We start from the raw sequence: 24,053 nt of genomic DNA on the forward strand, positions 1-24,053 counted from the left end.
CGCCTCACGTTCCATGGGTCCCCGGTTATTGATAACACAATTTGCCAGCTGGGATTCGTTCTGATAACGTGAACTCGTGGGAAGGGTCTTTCATGCAATAAAACGACAGACAGTCCGGAGAGGAAAAAACGACGATTGCTCTGAACCCACCCCTTACTCGAGAACGCGACAGCAACCAGGCAGAAAGGTAATGGAATGTCATTATATTAATTATATTAGATCAAATATTATGATGAGATATTCAGGTGCGTTGCCTCATGCAATGTACTCTGTTCGCATTAGCATAGGCTACCACCAGGTCAATCTGGCAGAAAATGCATACTCGTCGATTAATACGAAAAATCATATTTCTGCATCAGCATCATAGTCTATTACGAAATATTTTGTGTTGGTGCCAAAATTCAGTAAATCTACAGACGCTGCGGCAGTTAGACTTGGCATGGACTCGTACTGTTCGGGCATTAATTGACGTACGTCGACTGTGATGCTAGTGAGTGTCATCATCACATCCGTGGTTATTTAAAGATTGATCTTCCTGCGCTTGTGTGAGAAAGTGCTCCTTCACACAGGCCCAGTGTTTTTCCCATTTCACGCTCGAGAGTCGCGGTTCTCATGCTGGGCTACCGTGTAATGTGAATTGGGTACATGTGGCAATTCTCTCTCCCTCCCTCCCACACACACACACACACACACACACACACACACACACACACACACACACACACACACACACACACACACACACATACACACACGCACCTCAGTGGTTAGGGTTGCAATTTCGTCATATTCTGCAGAACTAAAATGTCAGGACTGAAACACATACAGTATTGTATATGTATAGTTTGCAGCATTAAACTGTCAAGCCAAGCATGTATCAGGACCATAAGTGTCATTCAATGCATACAGTACCAGGAGAGGCATAGTACTCATCCTTATTGATTCCAGCAGTGCATCATCCATATCCATCACAGTGTAAAACAAGATATAGGCTATCCTGACCTATGGTGACCCTCCTACAGGAATCACCCTGGGGATAAAGGTCAGGTCTATTTTGTATTCAGTGCTATGTCCTTGGTTCATTCATAAAACTATTCCCCATTGACTAGCCTTGTAATTACCAGACTGATTACCAATGTCGCGAACATTCATGTAAGCGTGCAAGATCAGGCGGCTTGAGAGGCTACTGTTTGACTGCCTCAATCCCATTCATAAATATTAAGATGTGGTCTGCTGAATAATTGAGGCTTTTGTCTTTATTGAGGAGAAACTGGACGTAATGGTTGACTTGCTCTCACAGGAGTTTTCTTTAAAGAAAGGCAGAGTAAGATTTCTTTCTTTTTTTTCTCCCTCTCCTCTCCTGCAAAGTAAGGCCCATCTGTCTGATGGTTCATCTGTTACAGACAGTCATTCTGCATAGTACTTGATTACAATAATCTATAATTTACCTCAACTATGTACTATACTGACAAGGCCAAACACACATCACACACTGTAAAATGAGAAGTCTAGATACAGGTCTATTTCATCAATGGACAGCTCTGAAACAGCCAAAAGACTAGGCATCAATGAATTATACTGATTTATAGTGACTCATTGCCTTTTTCCTCTCCTATTCATCTTTGTGTCACTCCATCCAGGCCTCCCCTTCTCCCTCTCTACTCCTGTACATCCTTGGTTACTGTGTTGTGGGACCCCCTGATGAGTGGGACCTGCCTCCATGAGCCCCACGCCCCCTCCCTCTCAGGCTTCAGCACCCCCATCTCAGAACCTACCTTCCGCAGGCTGGATGTAGACCCCCCCGCCTGCACCCCAGAGACCGACCTGACCCCCACCCAGTGTGTCCTCCGCAACGTGCTGTGCATCGACACAGGTGGGGCACCAGTTGTGTCAGGCGGAGGTGAGGGGTGCCCCCACACCTGTGGCAGCAGCCCGACCCCTAGCAACGGGCCCCCGGCCCACTTTGACAACAGCGTGCTGAAGTTGCACGAGCATGAAGCCTGCCAGTGTGGGGGCGGGGAGGAGGCAGGGCTTAGCTCAGAGGCTGGGGCCATCCACAGCCAATCAGACAACATCCGGCTGCAGCAAGGAAGTGGAGGGTTCCTGGAGGGGCTGTTTGGCTGCCTGAAACCCGTCTGGACCATGATCGGGAAAGCCTACTCCACCGAACACAAGCATAACCAGGAAGGTGCGTGGAGTGAGTATAACAGCCAATTCTATGTCAATTCACAATTTTCACAAGGTCTCCTGTGTTTAACAAAGACGTTTGTATACTTTTAGGATACTGAATACCTAACCAATACATGAGAGACACTTCAGGATATTTTACTCTGCGTAGGATATGTAATGTACGACACCGAGTCTTTTGTCACTTGAAATGTTAGATAGTCAAGATGTTGAGGTAAATCCGCACACCATGGTGATGCATTATATATAAAGGTTCAACTTGACTTAATTTCATTATGGAGGTACATCACTAAAATGGCTTCCATTTTCCTCTCTGTTTATCTCTCACTCCTGCCACCATGCCCCACTTTCTCTTTACACGCCCCCTACAATGCTGCTGACGTTACCTGTGCACTAGACGTATTCACAGTTAGATACAGATGACACCAGCAGCTGCCTCCACAGCAGCAGGTCCCTGGAGACCACAACACTTCTCATGAAGAATTCTCCTGCTTGTCTCTCTTATCCCGCCTATTGGCTTCTCTTTCCTCACAGTGACCAAATTCTCAGTCATTCATCTATCTAATGTACTCTCATGACAGATGATGGAGGGAGGAGAGATTAGATTTGGGGAGATGTGCAGCTGTTTGCCTCTACATCTCTCCCCAACTGCCATCGTACTGTACTGTATACTGAGCATATTGATCGAATCGTAGCTATGATGGTACCACGGGGAAAACACCTACTAATTTGTCGATGTAAAGTACCTTTTTTTCACAGGAAAGCTTCCTATCTGTAGACTAATATAAACAGATGATGAGGTTTATATGATACTTCTCAGCTGGTCTGCTTACTGGCCTGGAGTCCTCTCCATCTGCCACTCATGGCCTGTGACTGACTGTTTGCTTGTGTTGATGTTGTGTTTTTAGAATCCTGGGAAGTTCCGTTTGAGGAGATCTCAGACCTGCAGTGGGTGGGCAGCGGGGCCCAGGGTGCCGTCTTCTTGGGGAAGTTTCATGGAGAGGACGTGGCTGTCAAGAAAGTCCGGGACATCAAGGAGACGGAGATCAAGCACCTACGCAAACTCAAGCACCCCAACATAATCACCTTCAAGTGAGGAAAACTCCCTGACCCAGACCCCAAGAAAACAGTAGAGATTTATATGAACATATCAACTGTTCGTCCGTGCTATTGTAGCCTTGACCAGCAGTAACTAGCACTCCATCAAGACTGACATCATCAGACACAGACTTTTTCAAATGTTGTCTTCTTTATACTTGTCTCTCTGCCTCCTCTCTCCCTCTCCCCATTCCACCTACCCCCTCTCTCACTCTCCCAGGGGTATCTGCACCCAGGCTCCCTGCTATTGTATTCTGATGGAGTACTGTGCACAGGGCCAGCTGTACGAGGTGCTAAGGGCGGGCAGGAACATCACCCCCTCCCTACTCATCGACTGGGCCATGGGCATTGCCGGGGGCATGAACTACCTACACCTCCACAAGATCATCCACAGAGACCTCAAGTCCCCCAAGTGAGTCACTGTGCTGGGTATTATCAAAACCATCTGCCTATAGACCAGAAGGCCCCAAAGTAAATCAATTAGCTCTTTCTTTAAAAAATGTATTTTCTGGCTTAAGAACATCTAAAAAAAATAGTTTTTTGCTCTATCCATGGCAGTATGCTGATTACACATGATGACTTGGTGAAGATCTCTGACTTTGGCACCTCCAAGGAGCTCATTGATAAGAGCATGAAGATGTCTTTCGCTGGTACGGTGGCCTGGATGGCCCCAGAGGTCATTCGGAATGAACCCGTATCAGAGAAGGTGGACATCTGGTAAGTGAAGGAATTCAACTTATTGACCATAGAAAAGAGGACCAATGCAATTCCGTCTCTGATCAGTGATCACTAATATAAAGAGTGTTGTGAACTGCAGGTCGTTTGGGGTTGTGTTGTGGGAAATGCTGACCGGGGAGGTCCCCTATAAGGATGTGGACTCTTCCGCCATCATCTGGGGGGTGGGCAACAACAGCCTGAACCTCCCTATCCCCAAGAGCTGCCCCGATGGCTTCAAAATCCTCCTGAGGCAGTGCTGGTGAGTGGAGATGGAGGAAGGGATGGTGGGAGGGAGGGAAGGAGGGGTAGAAAGAGAGGGATGGTGGAAAAGAGGAGAGAGAGGAGAGAGGAGGTAGTGGAAATAGATAGAGGGAAATTATTTCCTTTGAAATCTTTCCTAGGTAGACTTGGCCCATGTAGATCCATAATGATTATACAGTAGATATACCAAATTTGTCTCTGACTCCTTGGTTTTGCAGGAACTGTAAACCCAGAAATAGACCCTCTTTCCGTCAGATCCTCCTCCATCTGGATATAGCCTCAGCTGATGTACTCTCCACCCCACAGGAGACATACTTCAAGTCTCAGGTAGCCTACTGTACACTATGCCACACACACACAACATAATGAATGTACTACACAAACAAACACATTCACATTCACATTCACACAAACGCACACACACACACACACACACATAAACACACACACACACACACACACCACACACCACACACACACACACACACACACACACACACACACACACACACAACACACACACACACACACACACACACACACACACACACACACAGAGTGTCTAAGTCTGTGTTGGGCAGGCTGAGTGGCGGGAGGGGTGAAGCAGCACTTTGAGAAGATTAAGTCTGATGGCACCTGTCTGCACCGACTGGACGAGGAACTGATCAACCGACGCAGAGAGGAGCTCAGGTCTGTACCACAACACTCTGACAGACAGAGTTACTCTTCTCTTTACCTGCTGGAAGTGATGCAATGCCAGATTGTATAACAGAAAGCCACCAGTGCCTTGTTATGAGCTGTGTAACTACAGTACAGCAGTCCAGGGTCACGTAGACAGGCAGTTTCACTAACATCAAATGGCTCCAGTTCCTTTGCCCTTCCTTTATCTACCTTTGGAGATATAAAAAAGAAAGAAAGAGATGGAGGGAAGAAATAAATAAATAGGCTCAGGGCGCATTCTGTTACACAGCATTTGATTCTTTCATGCGTAAACATGATGTCACTTCTTGTGCACTGTTTTCTATTCAGGCACGCTCTGGACATCCGTGAGCACTATGAGAGGAAACTGGAGAGGGCCAACAACCTCTACATGGAGCTCAATGCTGTCATGCTTCAGCGGAGCTCAAAGAGAAAGAGCTACACAAGTAGGTGGATACGTCAGGCAAAGCACTTCAATGCATGTGGAGTTGTTCAGCAAATTCTCAGATCATTTATATAGAAAATTCTAATTTAGCACATCAATCATATCAGCTAGTATGGTATATAGACATACTGAACATGCAGTGTTTGAAATAAGTGGATAATAAGTATTTGGTAATTAGGGTTATAGAAGATACAAGTCATAGAAATAGAGTATGTAGAACAGAGTAGTTTACTAGATTTCGCATGCAATCAACTTTAATCGTGTTGATGGTGTACCTAGGAGAGAGCAGTCTTTAGATAGAAGTTCCAGGACGTTCAAGCACCACAGCTCCAGACAGACTAGCTCCTCCAACTCCATGGACAAACTCATCAAGAAGAGAAACGTCCCACAGAAACTGCCCTCTGGAAAGAGGTGAGCGTTAGTTCCGAGAGCCAAAAGCATAGGAGGCAAGGGTAGTTCTAATGTGAACCCAATGCAGAATTAACTTACTCATGTAACCCAATTGAAAGCACTTTAAATAAATGTGTAATCAGATTATATCACAATGTATCTGACCATTGTTTTCTATTCTATCCTGTTCTCACAGGCCAGACATCCTCAAGTCAGAGGTGATCATTCCCAAGATCGATTCCTCCGTGATGCAGGTCACCATCCCCTCCTGCCTCAACAGGGGCTCCACGTCTCCTAGCCGCTCACGGAGGGTCAAGACCCGCCACCGCAAACCTGGCAAGGGCAGCAGCGGGGACCTGGCTGGCCTGAAGGCCACTCAACCCTCCCCTGGCGGGGACAACCCTGCCCAGGCCAACAGCTTCAGCACGGAACCCTCTAAGCAGCTCCTGGACCCCAGCGCAGTCTTGCGGGCCCTGGGCCACGAGCAGCAGCAGAGGCAGCTGTCCTCCTCCAGCCCAGACCTCATATGCACCACGCTGGCAGCTGAGGGCCAGGGGAAAGGAGAGACCACCATGGGGGGGCTGGAGAAGGGTGGCAGCCTGAGTGCCTCCGCGGGCCTGGGGGGGTCCGAGCGGGCCGCGGCGGGTCTGGATGACCTCACGGAGACGACCCCGCATAGCAACACGCCCAGTGAGGACGCAGCATCATTCCCCTTCTCTAGCAGCCCAGACTCGCCATGTGGGAGGGGGGTGTCCGCCGGGAAGGGGTCTGTGCTGGGTGCCCCACGCCTGCCCCACGATGGGGACGATAAGGAGGAGGGAGTGAGTGGTGTGAGGTTACCCCGGGTGTCATTAGGGCACCTCACCCCCTCAGCTATCCTGTACAGGGCAGCCATCACACGCAAACAGGTACAGTCCCAATGAAAAGCTAGTCATGTTCAGTATGTACTCTCTCCTTTCATCTCTGTGAATGTGTTTAGCTAACTCCCTCTGTTCTATGGGCTGTGTCCACAGAGGCGTGGCGTGTCTTCAGAGGAGGAGGGGGAGGTTGACAGCGAAGTGGAGTTGCCACGGAGACGGTGAGAATGTTGCTGTACTCCAGTACCCAAAAAACTACCCGTAATCTACCTTTGTCTCATCATTGATCTGTGATATGATTTTAGGAGTTATTATGAAAATGACAATCAGAGATGTTTTGTGTTGCTAGTATAAATGAATCTGCAAGTGACATGCAGTATGATGACTATTAATTATGGAATTAATCAACACTGAAACAAAAGTGGATTCTTCCATCTCCCTCTTCTCTTCTCTCTTGTTCGTTCTCCCCAGACGTCCGACCAGCATCAACCAGTGCCAGTCGGGGTCCACCTTCAGTTCAGAGAACCTCTCTGTGTCAGACGACGAGGAAGGTCACACCACCGACCACTCCCACAGTGGCACGCCGGACGTGGTCAGCACCAACACGGACGACCGTCTGTACGACCGCAACGATGACCTCCTGTCGCAGGGGTCAGAGTTCCCAGCAGACAACATGGACTTGGCGCAGGCCTCTGACGGGCTGTCTGAGAAGAAAAGTGCTCTGGGCCAGGTCAAAGCCCTGCTAGATGCTGCACAGAATCCTAATGAGGTAACACAATCTGATACTGGCACTTGCGTAGTGCACACCCCCGCAGCCCCTGCAAGGGGGTCCACGAGCTTTGACCTAGTTTTAAAAATCCCTTTTTTTTATAGTTAAATGTTTTTTATTCAGTTCCATTATTTGAGCTTAAAATGTACATTTATGGGAATTTTATAAGGGAAAAGTTTTTGTTTTTGAAATACTTTCAATATTATAAATGTCCATGTCAGTTCTATGCTTGGAAATGCCGTTGTCCAGAGCAAAGCATCCCAATTTTTTTTGCAATAATGGATTAGCTGAAAAATTATCTTATGTAGTTTCTTGCAATATCCCTCTGTGACTTTAAAGAATATTTTTCTCAAAACTTTAATTCCTCAAAGATGTTTCCAGTGGTCAACTCCTGTGCATACCACTTGAAGAAATAGTCAGAAAAACACAAAATCCTTCAGATTTTTGTCTATTGTCAACTCAACTCCATCAGAGTACTGAAAGATCTGATAGAAAGGTTATGTTTTTATTTGGGATTTTCAAATTAATAATTTTCCATATTTTACAAATGTTTGTATTGAACTTTAATTTTTGAGGCAAAAATATGTCTGTTTTGAGTATCTGTTGTCAAATCCGTCAGTGGCTTGTCAACCCGTCTCTGATGGCTAACCCCCTTATAATATATATTTTTGTCAATATTCTGGATTATTTTTTTATTACTAGCTAGGTTTACATCCAATTGGCGACAGATTTTCAAGCGAATACTCCAGAATCTGCAAAAAGAGAATATGCGAATTTTCCCACCAGTGTTATGTTTCCACTAAATGGACTGATGACGTAGTGCATACAGAATGTACTTTTTCGTGATAGTTAGTAAAACTGTTGCTTTAAATAGCAAATGTGCCTACATCGGTCTTGGCGCCTGCGCTCTAGCCAACAGCTTGCAGATACAGTGCGGGTAGCCAGTGCGGGTTGTCTAGTCTACATGATGAGATTCTTATGGATAAGAGCAAGAATATTTGTATTTGTTAAACGGTAGTCAAGCATCGACCATCATATCACCAGAATAAGACCCTCGATATTTATTGGAAAGCAGCATCAAGCTCATAACCATGTACTTTCCACACCCTGTGAAGTTCATCTTAATTTATTTCATATGTAGCCTATAAACTGCATGGTTTCCTGAGTCGTAGTGGGAGAACCACGTGACTCCAAATTTACTTCGAAATTATGGTTATTTTATCAATATTCGCGCATAACGACGTTTCCAACATAATACATTTTACCGACACAAAAAGATCCCACCATGTCGAACGAACAAATTATGTCGCCGTTTATAAAATGACACTTCCTGTTTCCATCACAGTTGTGATTTTTTTTACAAGATGACTTTACTCGCATATAAACTGTGGATGGGAACGTGGTTACTGTTCTGCAACAATTTCTGCTTAACAATTTTCTCCTAAAATGACATACCCAAATCTAACTGCCTGTAGCTCAGGACCTGAGGCAAGGATATGCATATTCTTGATACCGACATATGCTTAACAATTTTTGCCTAAAATGACATACCTAAATCTAACAAACACTTTGAAGTTTGTGGAAATGTGAAATTAGGATAATAAAACACATTAAAAAGAGGACATTGTATTCTCCTTTTTCTGTACTCCCTGACGAAGGCCATGCACCCGAAACGCGTCGGTTTTTAAACAACTTTGTTTCTATTGAACATGCCATACTAATAAAGGCATTTTAATTAATTATATGAAGAGTGCCTTGGTCCTCCTTTCTTTTTGATGACCAATTTACACCTTTTACCAAAGAGCACCTTCTATCTACCAAAATATACTATAGTGTACCTTAGTAGCGCTTCCCTTCCTCCTCTTTCTACATTAGAACTGGTATTTGTACCATCATCTTTGAAATGCAAGAGAAAATCCATAATGTGTTATTCCAGCCCAGACGCAATTTAGATTTTGGCCACTAGATGGCAGCATTTTATGTGCTAAGTTTTAAACTGATCCAATGAACCATTGCATATCTGTTCAAAATGTTGTATCAAGACTGCCCAAATGTGCCTAATTGTTTTATTAATACATTTTCAAGTTCATAATTGTGCACTCTCCTCAAACAATAGCATGGTATTCTTTCACTGTAATAGCTATTGGAAATTGGACAGTGTAGTTAGATTAACAAGAATTGAAGCTTTCTGCCCATATCAGATATGTCTATGCCCTGGAATTTTTTGTTTGTCACTTGTTTTTACTCATGCTTAATTCAGCTTTAGCCTACGTTAGCTCAACCGGGGAGGTGGGGGGGGGGGGGGGTCGATTTCCGTAGAGGTTAATAAACAATTGAAGTATTTGCTGTGCAAGACCTAAGGGATAATGTTTGTTTTAGAAATGTTGTTTTATGTTTTAAATCTAAATACATGCATGCTCTTTATGGTGTCTGACGCAGTTAAAACCAGTTAATTGTATTTCTTTCTTTTTTTAAGAAATGGAGGTTCTTCTTTTACCTGGTATGATAATTGATACTTTGGTCTTTCAAAATATATATTAGACATTTTGGTAATATTAAGACTAATATTTGTGGGGAAAAATAATCCCTGTGCTCTAAAACAGCAAAATAGTCTGTCAGCCTTATAGCAAAATGTGTAAAATAGCATGAGATTAGCTATAAAACTGCACTTTTTTTCCTCTCTACCCCATGGCAAAAATAGTCTTTACTCAGACATCGCGGGGGACCTGCGACCTTTTCCACATTTTGTGTTACAGCCTGAATTTAAAATGTATTAAATTTCGATTTTGTGTCACTGGCCTACAAACAATACCACATAATGTCAAGTGGAATTGTTTTTTGAAATTTGTACTAATTAAGTAGCATGTTCGAACATGAGTAAATGGAGCCGAATATATTTATGAAAGTCACCTTGTCTGAGAGAGATTTACATGGTTATCAAAATGTCACGCCACACGAAACACAGCCCTTAATTTAATCGTTTCTAAAATCCCCTATGGTAAGAATGAATGGTGGTAAAACGATTGGAACCATTTCGCTGTTTAACCGCTAGGTTTTATGGGTATTATGACACCCCCACTGTGGGGCTCTATAGCAGTTATTCGTCTGCTATTGCACAAGTCGGCTTGGTTGGTTGGTTGCTGTCTCTCCCTCGCTGCTTCTCGTGTCACTCGCTCACACAGTACGTCCCCTACCCCGCTTGCTAGAGCGGCACCGCTCTCTCCCTATCGTGCTTTACCAGCTCTGGTTAATCAAACATGATTTTCAGCTGCTTCCCTCACTCGGCTCGGACCTGGTTTGGATCCGACCATGTCTATACGGAACGGGTCTAGTTGTCCTCGGGTCCGTTTGGAACGGGTCTCTGTATTTAAATTGTTTTATTTATGCATTTCGGGTCCAGGTGGGAAAGCCCCAGGTCCATTTTGGAATGGGTCCAACTTCACAGCTGTATTTAATTCAGGCTGTAACACTACAAAAAGTCGAGTATGAATACTTTCTGAAGGCACTGTACTTGTAGCTATAATTTATCTATTCATTACCACCAGTTTGTAATCTACAACTTCTAGTATGAAGTTTTTTTTCTTATACAGCAATCTCTTCTTCGATAGTGATGTCAGACTAGGAACATTAACGGTTCCCATAACTCTGAGGTTTCAGTTGATTCAGTCATCTACCTCTAGCATAATGTTTCTCTCTCCTCCATCTTTACCCCTCAGAGTCAGGCCCTGTGCGACGACTCGGACTGCGACAGCGCTGAGCTTGACCAGTCAGGAAGTGGGGAGCCCAGTCGTCCACCCAGCGCTGGGGCCTGTGCACCTCCATCAGGGTCCCATTTTGGGCACCAACAAGGGTCTCCACAGGGGCCCCAGACAGGGCCTCCATAGAGCCAACACACTGGACACTGGAACTACAGCTACCTTACAGTAAACAACCATCACAAGAGCCTACATACGCCAGTCTCTAAAGCAGGACTTGACTGAATGTGATGAGGGGTCACATCAACTTAGCTCAGGCTATGACAAGTTATCTACCAGTGTCTTATAAAGCAATATGGGTTTGTTAGTTAGCAAGCCTTCATAAGACAATGCAGGTGATTTGTTATAAAGTGATAGCAGTTATGACAGTTTGTAATATCTGACTTGTTTTGATTTTTTTTATAGACTTAAGATAAAGTGTTAATACAAGTACCTATAGCCACTGCTCCAGTTCAGGAAGAAAAAAAATACTCAGAAATACAAACTGTCCCCTTTGGTAACTTTCCATCTGGTACTTTACCATCACTGCTCATGGAGGAGCCTAATTTCCAATTCACCTTTTTCTCCCATGCAAATTAATAATAATGTAGATATCACATGACAAAAATCTAAATGTATTTTACGTGTAAGACAAGAACTGATGTAAGAAAAAGCAGTATGCAGCCCAATGAACAAATGCATGACTACACATGCTTCTATTTTAAGTTTTGGATGTATCCATTTAATATTTTGTGAGAAGGTTTACACTTTTTTACCCTGTATTATTTCCATATATTTTTTATTATTATTGATGTCGGCACTTAAATAGTTATGTCAAAGGGGAATGAAAATCTCACCGAAATGTTCTCTTTCATGGATAGCTCCCTCTGGTAATGTTAAAGTCATACTTTGATCTTAACTCTCCTACCACTGAGTTTTGAACACACATCCCTTTAAGATCACACAGGAATTAGCCAGAACATAGAATTCTACTCTCTGGTAGACGTAGTGGAATAGTAAGCATCCTTTGAATTTCAATAGAGGTTTACGCATTGTAACTGTAAAATAGGAATGATATCAAAATCCAAATATTATGAGGAACAATAAAATAAACTATTGGTAAATCTTCGAGGTGTGACGTGTTTTTTATATTTGGGAACATGTAGCCTTGAATACCCTAGGACTAGGTGATACCCCTGTATGACAAGAAAGTAAAATCCAATAAAAATAAAACCAAAACGCGCAACAACTACATTGTACCATTTCTATTCATTGAGTTCAGGCAGTTTATTTTTACATTAGTAGTAGGAAAGTTAATCATGTTTACCCCAGGAAAGTTTTAAATAAAAAGACTGCTTACAGCCAGAGGTAGTTTAAGCGTTTCACACATTTTTATTTCTGTATTTAAGTTCAACAATTCAGTTGCACCCAAATCTACAATAGTTTGAAAACGTGCACAAAAACATGTTTCTTCATCCTGCAAAGAATAATACAAAATAAAATCTGACCCAGGCAAAGGAGGAAACTAGTGTTAGTTATATAATCTTCCTTCTAGTTATTTTAAATGAATACCTCAAGTCTGATCATATAAAGACCCACAAGTCTTTTTGGGGAGTTTTGCCCCTAGTCCCCCCTCAGCAGTTAAAAAAAATATTTTCTCTATTTAAAACAAATATTCCAATATTATTATTATTTTAGTAATTTCTGAGAAAAAAAATCCATCCCTCCAGCCCGTTGTCTCCGGGTTACCATGCCCCACCCACCCAACCCTATCAGAATCCAGTACACAACAACACTCAAATGTCCAGATAAAAAAAAAAAAGAGGATGGAAACAGGAATGACAAAATAATTATACAGCAAATAAGAGGTGACACAGAATTCAGTTAAAAATTCTCCTCATAGTCCCACTTTAGAGAGACGTTTCAATTATTTTCTGACATTGTCTTTCATTACATTTTTGTTTTAAAGAGTACATCATTTACACCCCACGTATACCCATTGCCCACAATGCCTCGTTCTGGAAGTTCAGCTTTAAAGAATGTCAAATATCAGTGAATTCTAACACGAGGACTGGTGTGTATTAAATAAAAAATAAATACAGATAAAAATGTAAGGGGAAAAAAACAGTCCATCTAGTATGTTATTATTGGGTATTTAAAAAACATTTTGTAAGAAGAATCTGACAAATATTATGCCTTTTCAGATTTTTCCCATTTCAAAACAGAAAAACACAAAACAATTACCAAAAACAAAATATCTTTCAAAATAACAATTTGCAAAGGGAATTTAAAAACATAAATAAATAAAATACATTGATGTAATTACAACTGAGTATGTAGGTGTTTAACCAAAGGAAAAGAGAAAACAGTAAGTTGAGAATACTTGGTTTTTGCATTAACTTCAGTGAGGGACTCTGTAAAAAAGCAGGGGGGGTTACGTCAGGTGCTGATGAAGATCCTCCGTGTCAGTTGGCTGCCAGTCCAGTAGCTTCAGAGGACAGCCTACAGCAACAGCAACACAACAAACAAGGTGAATCAAAACAAACTAACGTTTGTATACACACTGCTTTGATTTCCCAGTCATACTAGTCTAGTCCTCTTATTCTGAACCATGACATATCAGTAGTTCCAGTGTGTTGTCCCTTACCTGGCGTTGATCAGGTACTCAGCCAGGCTGATGCCGGCAGGGGAGCCGGTGATGGTAACCTGCCTGTCAGAGGAGCCCTCCACTTGGTTGGCGATCTTGATCTGAGCCCCAGACATCTGACGGATCTCATTGATCTTAGCCCCCTGACGGCCAATGATGCAGCCAATCAACTGAGGCAAGTAAGGGAAGCGAGAGCGAGTCAGAGAATACAAGACATTTCAACCACTTCAAGAGATGCAGTGCATTCGGAAAGTATTCAGACCCCTTGACTTTTTCCACATTTTGTTATGTTAAAACCTTAACCTATTTTCTTATCGATCCACACACACACACAAGCAAAAACAGGTTTAGAAAATCTTGCAAATGTATAAAAAAAAATGAAATACAGAAACCTCACATGTACATAAGTATTCAGACCCTTTACTCAGTACTTTGTTGAAGCACCTTTGGCAGCAATTACTGCCTCAAGTCTTCTTGGGTATAACGCTTCAAGCTCGGCACACCTGTATTTGGGGAGTTTATCCCATTCTCTGCAGATCCTCGCTGCAGATCCTCTCAAGCTCTGTCAGGTTGGATGTGGAGCGTCACTGCACACCCATTTCTGGATGTTAGATCGGGTTCAAGTCCGGGCCACTTAAGGACATTCAGAGACTTGTCCCAAAACCACTCCTGTGTTGTCTTGGCTGTGTGCTTAGGGTCATTGTCGTTGTCTGAGGTCCTGAACAGTTTTTCATCAAGGCTCTCTGTACTTTGCGTCATTCATCTTTGCTTCGATCCTGACTAGTCTCCCAGTCCATGCTGGTGAAAAACATCCCCACAGCATGATGCTGCCACCACCGTGCTTCACCATAGGGATGGTGCCAGGTTTCCTCCAGATGTGACGCTTGGCAGTCAGGCCAAAGAGTTCAATCTTGGTTTCATCAGACCAGATAATCTTGTTTCTCATGGTCAGTCCTTAGGTGCCTTTTGGCAAACTCCAAGCAGGCTGTGATGTGCCTTTTACTAAAGTGTGGCTTCCGTCTGGCCACTCAAACATAAAAGGCCTGATTGGTGGAGTGCTGCAGAGATGGCTGTCCTTCTGGAAGGTTCTCCCATCTCCACAGAGGAACTCTGGAGCTCTGTCAGAGTGACCATCGGGTTCTTGGCGGTTCCAAACTTCTTCCATTTAAGAATGATGGAGGCCATTGTGTTCTTGGGGACATTCAATGCTGCAGACATTTTTTGGTACCTTTCCCCAGACCTGTGCTTCGACACAATCCTGTCTCGGAGCTCTACGGACAATTCCTTAGACCTCATGGCTTGGTCTTTGCTCTGACATAAACTGTCAACTGTAGGACATTATATAGACAGCTGTGTGCCTTTCCAAATCATGTCCAATCAATTTAATTTGCCACAGGTGGACTCCAATCAAGACGTAGAAACATCAAGGATGATCAATGGAAACAGGATGCACCTGAGCTCAATTTCAAATCTCATAGCAATGGGTCCGAATACTTATGTAAATAAGGTGTTTTTTTATTTTTAATGAATTTGCCAACATTTCTAAAAAACTGGTTCTCTCCATCATTATGGGGTATTGTGTGTAGATTGATGAAAAAATGGATTTAATCATTTTTAGAATAAGGCTGTAATGTAACAAAATATGGAAAAAGTCAGGGGTCTGACTACTTCCCGAACGCACTGTAAATGGAAGATTTAAACATGTGTCTGCTAAGAACACAGATCAGACAAGTATATTAGACAAATAGACTAACCAAATGGCTGAATTATTTACATGAAACAGCTGAAGTAACGAGAACAGGTGAGAGAATTCAAGGGTGGACGGGGACACTTACATCGTTTGGAATGGTCAGCTCATGGGAACTAGTTTGTGCAGAAGAATCCATCCCAGCTAAAGAGAGAAAAACACTCAGTACCTACAAAGCAAACTTTGCACCGTATAAACAAATAACATGTCAATCAAATGCTTCCTGTCTCCATCCTTCCTCTGTGACCTACCTTGGAAACCCTGGTTGTTGGGAGCGATGGGGAAAGGGCTCTGCTGCATGGCCAGCTGGTGGAGTTTGGTAAGCTTTGGAGAGAGAGATGGAAAGGAAGAGCGAGAGATGGAAAGAGATGAAGAGAGAAGGGGGGGGGGGAATGAAGAAGAGAGAACAACATCATAAGTCAGGAGACAGAGGGCTATGATCAGCACAATTATATATACAGTACCAGTCAAAATATTGTACACACAGGTTTTTATTTGTACTATTTTTCATTGTAGAATAGTGAATTCATCAAAACTATGAAATAACACATAGAATCATGTAGTAACCAAAATATATTTTAGATTCTTCAAAGTATCCACCCTTTGCATTGATGACAGCTTTGCACACTCTTGGCATTTCCTCAACCAGCTTCATGAGGTGGTCACCTGGAATGCATTTCAATTAACAGGTGTGCCTTGTTAAAACCTAATTGGTGGAATTTCATTCCTTCTTAATGCGTTTGAGCCAATCAGTTGTTATGACAAGGTAGGGGTGATATACAGAAGATGGTCTTATCAAACAGGGCTAAGTCCATTTATGGCAAGAACAGCTCAAATTAAGCAGAGAAACGACAGTCCATCATTACATTAAGACATGACGTCACTCAACCTGGAAAATTTCAGGAACGTTGAAAGTTTCTTCAAGTGCAGTCGCAAAAATCATCAAGCGCTATGATGAAACTGGCTCTCATGAGGACCGCCAGAGGAAAGGGAGACCCAGTGACCTCTGCTGCAGAGGAAGTTCATTCGAGTTATCTACACCTCAGATTGTAGCCCAAATAAATCTCTCAGTTCAATTAACAGACATCTCAACATTTAACTGCCTTCATTTTGCTGGACCCCATGAAGAGTAACTGCTGCCTTAGTTAAATGGGGATCCATAATAAATACGAATACAGTAATCCCTCGTTTATCGCGGGGGTTACGTTCCGAAAATGACCCGCGATAAGTGAAATCCGCGAAATAGAAAACTTTTTTTTTTTTTACAATTAGCAACTATTACATGTATACAAATACAGTGACTCACGTGTAGGCCGTTTCACTGCTCTTCAGACTGGCCGCTGCATCCTGACTGCGCTCTGCAGTGTTCTTCTTCTGAAGCCCGCGGTGCAGTGTGTTTGTTCGGGAGAAGAACATAGTGATAGGCAGCTGTTGTCGCTCTTTTTTCTTCTTTGCAAAAAGATCCTTGTACACCGACATGCCACCATCGATTACGTTGGAGAACTGTAATGAACGGCTCATCAAAGGGTCCCATTCCTCAGCTACTCGCTTAAGTTCAGTGGCCATTCGCACCATGGTTGCTAAGCGACCAAGCGTTAGTCCTTCCTTCCTTCCTGGCCAACTTAATGTAAATTTGCCAAGCTGTTTATGTACGTACACATAACTGCACGAGACGACAAAATGATAGCACAATTCGTAGCATGTTTTGATACAAGAAGCGGGAGTGAGTTTTAGCGAATCAGAATGCAGAGCACAATGCCACCAAAAAAAAAAAAAAATGCATTATGAAAATCCGCGAAATAGCGAATCCGCGATAAGTGAACCGCGAAGTGGCGAGGGATCACTGTACATCAAGTGTTCAGAGGAGACTGCGTGAACCAGGACATGGTCGAAATCCTGCAAAGAAACCACTACTAAAAGGACACCAATAAGAATAAGAGACTTCCTTGGGCCAAGAAACGCAAGCAATGGACATTAGACCGGTGGCAATCTGTCCTTTGGTCTGATTAGTCCAAATTTGAGATTATTGGTTCCAACCTCCGTGTCTTTGTGAGACGCAGAGTAGGTGAACAGATTATCTCCGCATGTGTGGTTCCCACTGTGAAGTATGGAGGTGGTGTGGTGCTTTGCTGGTGATACTGTCTGTGATTTATTTAGAATTCAAGGCACACTTAACCAGCATGGCTACCACAGCATTCTGCAACGATATGCCATCCCATCTGGTTTGCGCTTTCATTGGTTTTTCAACAGGACAAATGACCCAACACACCTCCAGGCTGTGTAAGGGCTATTTGACCAAGGAGAGTGATGGAGTGCTGCATCTGATGACCTGGCCTCCACAATCACCCGACTTCAACCCAATTGAGATGGTTTGGGATAAGTTGGACCGCAGAGTGAAGGGAAAGCAGCCAATAAGTGCTCAGCATATGTGGGAACTCCTTCAAGACTGTTGGAAAAGCATTCCAGGTAAAGCTGTTTGAGAGAATGCCAAGCGTGTACAAAGCTGTCATCAATGCAAAGGGTGGCTACTTTGAAGAATCTAAAATATAATTTGATTTGCTTTACACTTTTTTTGGTTACTACATGGTTCCATTTGTTATTTAATCATTTTGATGTCTTCACAATTATTCTACAATGTAGAAAATAGTAAAAATAAAGAAAACCCTTGAATGAGTAGGCATTTCCAAACTTGACTGGTACTGTACACACACGTTCATTAGGTACACAACCCAGTTCACGAAAATGTATCGCTCCTCCAGAGAGTGAATGAATCACGTGTCTTTTCACACACGACAGTGTCTTACCGAGAATGGTGTGACAAACATCCCGTCAGCGTCAGTCCCCCGAGCAAAAACAGCTTGTTGATGAGACAGGTCGAAGGAGAATGGCAAGAACTCTGCAAGCTCACTAACAGACAAATAACGGCGCAGTACAAGTGGTGTGCAGAACGGCATCTCGGAATGGATAACTAGTCTATCCATGTCACGGACGGGCTGTTGCAGCAGACGATCACACCGGGTTCCACTCCTATCAGCTAAAAACAAGAAGAAGCGGCTCCAGTGGGCACGCAATAACCAACCCCGGACAACTGAGGAGTGGAAAAACTTTGCCTAGAATATGAAAGTGAGTTCAGCTTACTTAAGTGGCCTGCGCAGTCCCCAGACCTCAATCCAATGGAGCATCTTGGAACATACAAGATCCCTGTGGAACGTGTCTGACACCTTTTAGAATGCCCCAAAGAATTCAGGCTATTCTGAGGGCAAAGGGGGTTCCAACCTGGTACTAGATGTGTGTACCTAATAGACTGGCCGGTGAGTGACTACACACGCACAGGGATGCACACAGCGCATTCGGAAAGTATTCAGACTCCACATTTTCTTACATTACAGCCTTATTCTAAAAAACCATAATGACAAAGTGAACAGGTTTTTAGAAATATTTGCAAAATTATACATTTTAAAAGTCTTTTGCTATGCGACTCGAAATTGTGCTCAGGTGCATCCTGTTTCCATTGTCTTTGCTATGCGACTCGAAATTGTGCTCAGGTGCATCCTGTTTCCATTGATCATCCTTGAGATGTTGTTTCTACAACTTGGAGTCCACCTGTGGTAATTTAAATTGATTGGACATGATTTGGAAAGGAACACACACCTGTCTAAATGAGGTCCCACAGTTGACAGTGCATGTCAGAGCAAAAACCAAGCCATGAGGTCGAAGGAATTGTCCAGAGTTCCGAGACAGGATTGTGTCGAGGCACAGATCGGAGGAAAGGTACCCAAAAAATGTCTGCAGCATTTGTGTCCAAGAACACGGCGGACTCCATTTTTAAATGGAATAAGTTTGGAACTGCCAAGACTCTTCCTAGAGCGGGCCGCCCGGCAAAACTGAGAAATCGGTGGTCACTGACAGAACTCCAGAGTTACTCTGTGGAGATGGGCGAACCTTCCAGAAGAACAACCATCTACGCAGTACTCCACCAAAGCAGGCCTTTATGGTAGAGTGGCCAGACGGAAGCCACTCCTCAGTAAAAGGCACATGACAGCACGCTTGTAGTTTGACAAAAGGAGTCTCTGACCATGAGAAACAAGATTCTCTGGTCTGATGAAACCAAGATTGAACTGAATGCCAAGCGCCACGTCTGGAGGAAACTTGGCACCATCCCTACGGTGAAGCATGGTGGTGGCAGCATCATGCTGTGGGGATGTTTTTCCAGCAGCAGGGACTGGGAGATCAGTCAAGATAGAGGGAAAGATGAACGGAGCAAAGTACAGAGCGATCCTTGATGAAAACCTGCGCCAGAGCACTCAGGACATCAGACTGGGGAAAAGGTTCACCTTCCAACAGGACAAACAACCCAACCCTAGCTAAGACAACGCAGGAGTGGCTTCGGGATAAGTCTCAATGTCCTCGAGTGGCCCAGCCAGAGCCCGGACTTGAACGCGACCTAACATCTATGGAGAGACCTGAAAATAGTTGCGCAGTGATGCTCCCCATCCAACCTGAGAGCTTTAGAGGATCTGCAGAGAAGAATGGGAGAAACTCCCCGAATACAGGTGTGCCAAGCTTGTGTAGCGTCAGACCCAAGAAGACTCAAGGCAGTAATCACTGCCAAAAGGTCCTTCAACAAAGTACTGAGTAAAGGGTCTGAATACTTATGTAAATGTAATATTTCATTATTATTTTTTATACATGGGGTAGTGTGTAGATTGAGGAGAAACAACTATTTAATCCATTTTGGAATAAGGCTGTAACTTAAAAAGTTGGAAAAAGTAAAGGGGTCTGAATACTTTCTGAATGCACTGTATATAGCCCGCATATTGACGTCACTTCCTGTTGAATGCGGAACGAGGGAGAGCTTTGGCTTGTTTTGGAAGGTTTGTTGGTTTTGAAAGTGTATTGAGTTTCTTAGTAGCTAGCTAACTTTTGAATTTGGATCCCGCGAAGCAGTTGGCATCAGTTACTGGGACTGCGCTCTGTCCAATGATCCTGCCGACCAAAGCCGTGCCCGAAGAGCTATTTGGCGTAGCAGCTATCCTAGCTGCTAGCTAGCTGCCTATCAAGCTAGCAGGGTTTTTCTGAGCTCTTGAACATAGCCTGCGACATGGTTAACCATAGTAGCTGGGACTGCAGATTTTCCCGGGTTTGTGGCCGTCTAGATCCCTGCTGTTTGTTGTTGTTTTCAATCTTCCCTGCGACCTGCCCTGTCTGGCACTACTAGAAGTAACAGCATAACCTACGTTGCTAGCTAGTATGACAAAGCCGGCGGGAGTACTGTTGAGGACAGTGGTGTCTATCACAGGTGAAGGATCTTAAAAATAAAAATAAATTAAACACAAAATAAATTAAATAGAGTTCTACAAGCATTTGTTACAACAAGAAATGGCTTCAAATGTTTTGTCCAAATACTGGTGGAGTCAACTAATACAAAATAATAGATGACCTGACCAGAGAGGTCCAGGACCTGAAGAACAGTTTGCAGTTTTTCCGGGGTCAGCGCGATGAGTTGAAACAGGAGAACGGCAAGATGACAGCAATCTGTAGGTCATTGAGAGACAGGACATGAGTTCTGTGTGTGAATCCATGATAAGAATAATGAAGAAATCAGATTGAGGGACAACCAAGGCAGAACATAGTTGTGGACGGAATTGCAGAACCTCTACATGAGACCTGGACGAAATCTGTGGACAAAGTGAGGGAAATTATCTTGGAAAAATTGAAGATGGACCACAGGAAGATTGAGGTGGAGCCGGAAAACCCACCACCTACCCAGGTGACAGGACCAGGATAGTGGTCAAGTTCCTAAGGTTCAAGGACAAGGTAGCTGTTCTGGAAAGAGCCAAGAACTTGAGGAACGTACATCTTCCTCAACAAGGACTATCCTGAAGCTGTGTGCCAGAAGAGGAAAGAACTGATCCCAGCCATGAAAGCTGCCAGAGCACGTGGGGACATTGGTTACATCCACTATGACAGGCTCATTGTCTACCCTCCCAAAAGCCTGGAAGGCATGAGAGCCAAGTCTATGGGTTTGTAGCATCAACCCCACAGCACACACACCAATTGATTAACTTCTTCGGGGTAGGGGGCAGCATTTTCACTTTTGGATAAATAGCATGCCCAAATTCAACTGCCTGCTACTCATCCCCAGAATATAAGATATGCATATTATTAGTAGATTTGGATAGAAAACACTCTGAAGTTTCTAAAACTGTTTGAATCATGTCTGTGAGTTTAACCTCTTAAAACTTCTTCTTAATAGGGGGGCGCTGTTTTCACTTTGGAAAAAATCGTGCCCAAATTAAACGGCCTCGTACTCTGCTCTAGATCATACAATATGCATATTATTATTACTATTGGATAGAAAACTTTCTAAAACTGTTTGAATTATATCTGTGAGTAAAACAGAACTCATTTGGCAGCAAACTTCCATATAGGAAGTGAAAATTCTGAAAATGAGGCTCTGTCAGGGCCTGCCTATTCAACTGGCTTTTATTTATGGATCTGTATGCACTTCATACGCCTTCCACTAGATGTCAACAGGCAGTAGAAGGTTGAATGGGGTGTCTAGCTTGATGTGAGGCCGAATAAGAGCTTTTGGAGTGATAGGTCCGCTCTTTTGTCAGTTTTCAACTGCGCGCCGGGGAACCTCACATTGTCTTCTGAAAAGCGTTCGGTATACACGACGAATTGCTCCGGTTCTGATTTTATTGGATACATATGAGAAGAACATCATAAAGTAGGATTTTCAACCGAGTTTGACCAGTTTATTCGACGTTTATTGGGAATTTTGGAATTTTTCGTTCCAGGCGCCAAGAGTTGATGGGCATGTTCGCGCCACAATGCTAGCCAAAGTTGCTAATTCGACAGAAGAAATGGACATTCTAAAACCAAACAACGATTTATTCTGGAAATAGGACTCCTTGCACAACATTCTGATGGAAGATCAGCAAAAGTAAGAGAATATTTATGATGTTATTTCGTATTTTTGTGTAATATGTTGGCTCCAGCACGGCGGAGAATAGGTGAGCGCCGTCTCACAATAATGCATGCTGTATGTTGTAGTAAAGTTTTTTTTTTTTTTTTTTATCTAACACAGCGGTTGCATTAAGAACCAGTATATCTTTCATTTGCTGTACAACATGCTTTTTTTAGTAAAGTTTATGATGAGTTCTTTGGTTAGATTAGGTGACTGTCCAAAATATCTCCAGACATTTTGGTGAATTGTTGCTACGTATTCAATGTATAACCACGATTTGCAGCTCTAAATATGCACATTTTCGAACAAAACATAAATGTATTGTATAACATGATGWTATAAGACTGTCATCTGATGAAGTTATCCAAAGGTTAGTGATTAATTTTATCTCTATTGCTGGTTTTTGTGAAAGCTATGTTGGCGGTGAATAAATGGCTTTGTGTGTTTGGCTATTGTGGTACGCTAATATAATTCTATATTGTGTTTTCGCTGTAAAACACTTAAAAAAATTGCAAATATTGGCTGGATTCACAAGATGTTTATCTTTCATTTACTGTACACTATGTATTTTTCATAAATGTTTTATGAATTTCACGTTGCTCTCTGTAATTATTCTGGCTGTTTTGGTGCTATTTGTGATGGTGGCTGCAATGTAAAACTACGATTTATACCTCAAATATGCACATTTTCRAACAAAACATAAATGTATTGTATAACATGATGTTATAAGACTGTCATCTGATGAAGTTGTTCAAGGTTAGTGATTMATTTTCTCTCTATTTCTGGGTTTTGTGAAAGCTACCTATGCGGTGGAAACATGGTGAAAACATGGCGTTGTGTGTTTGGCTATTGTGGTTAGCTAATATAAATACATAGTGTTTTCACTGTAAAACATTTTTAAAATCGGAAATGGCGGCTGGATTCACAAAGATAAATCTTTCATTTGCTGTATTGGACTTGTGATTTCATGAAATTATATGATATCCCTGTCCCGTTAGACTAGGCTATGCTAGTCATCTTTTTTGATGAGGATGCTCCCGGATCCGGGATGGGTAGCCCTGAAAGTGTAGGGGGCAGTATTTGTTTTTGGCTACCCATTTGAAACTGCCTATTTCTCAGCCCCCGAAACTAGAATATGCATATAACTGTCAGATTAGGATAGAAAACACTCTAAAGTTTCCAAAACTGTCAAAATTGTCTGAGTTGAACAGAACTGATATTGCAAGCTAAAACCTGAGGAAAATCCAATCAGGAAGTGCCTCTGTTTTTGAAACCTCTCTGTTCTTATGCATCCCTATCACCCATTTAAAGGGATATCAACCAGATTACTTTTTCTATGGCTTCCCTAAGGTGTCAACAGCCTTTAGACATAGTTTCAGGCTTTTATTAAGAAAAATGAGCGAGAACGATAACATTGCGTAAGTGGATAGGTGGGGGCTCTCAGAGTGAGTTGTGCGCAACAGAGAAAGGCGGCCATTGTTACTCCCAGTTCTATTGAAAAACCAACACTCCCGGTTGATATATTATCG

At 43.0% G+C, this 24,053-nt stretch overlaps 1 protein-coding gene and 1 pseudogene across 5 annotated transcripts in view; one reads left to right on the plus strand and one right to left on the minus strand.

The window, feature by feature from the left end:
- On the plus strand, positions 1-13,029 carry LOC111976570 (mitogen-activated protein kinase kinase kinase 12-like; annotated as a pseudogene).
- Positions 12,527-24,053, minus strand: part of LOC111976571 (poly(rC)-binding protein 2) — a 23,788-nt gene continuing 12,261 nt past the window's right edge. For all 5 annotated transcript variants that reach the window (XM_024005495.3, XM_024005499.3, XM_024005500.3 and 2 more), the window contains exons 10-13: positions 15,803-15,875; positions 15,640-15,695; positions 13,805-13,974; positions 12,527-13,659 (exon numbers count right to left, since the gene is read on the minus strand). In XM_024005495.3, the coding sequence (XP_023861263.1) occupies positions 13,623-13,659; positions 13,805-13,974; positions 15,640-15,695; positions 15,803-15,875 (336 nt within the window). In that variant the 3' untranslated portion in view covers positions 12,527-13,622. The remainder of the gene's footprint in view (positions 13,660-13,804; positions 13,975-15,639; positions 15,696-15,802; positions 15,876-24,053) is intronic.

The sequence above is a fragment of the Salvelinus sp. IW2-2015 genome, linkage group LG17 (assembly GCF_002910315.2).
Source record: "Salvelinus sp. IW2-2015 linkage group LG17, ASM291031v2, whole genome shotgun sequence".
Classification (NCBI taxonomy): domain Eukaryota; kingdom Metazoa; phylum Chordata; class Actinopteri; order Salmoniformes; family Salmonidae; genus Salvelinus; species Salvelinus sp. IW2-2015.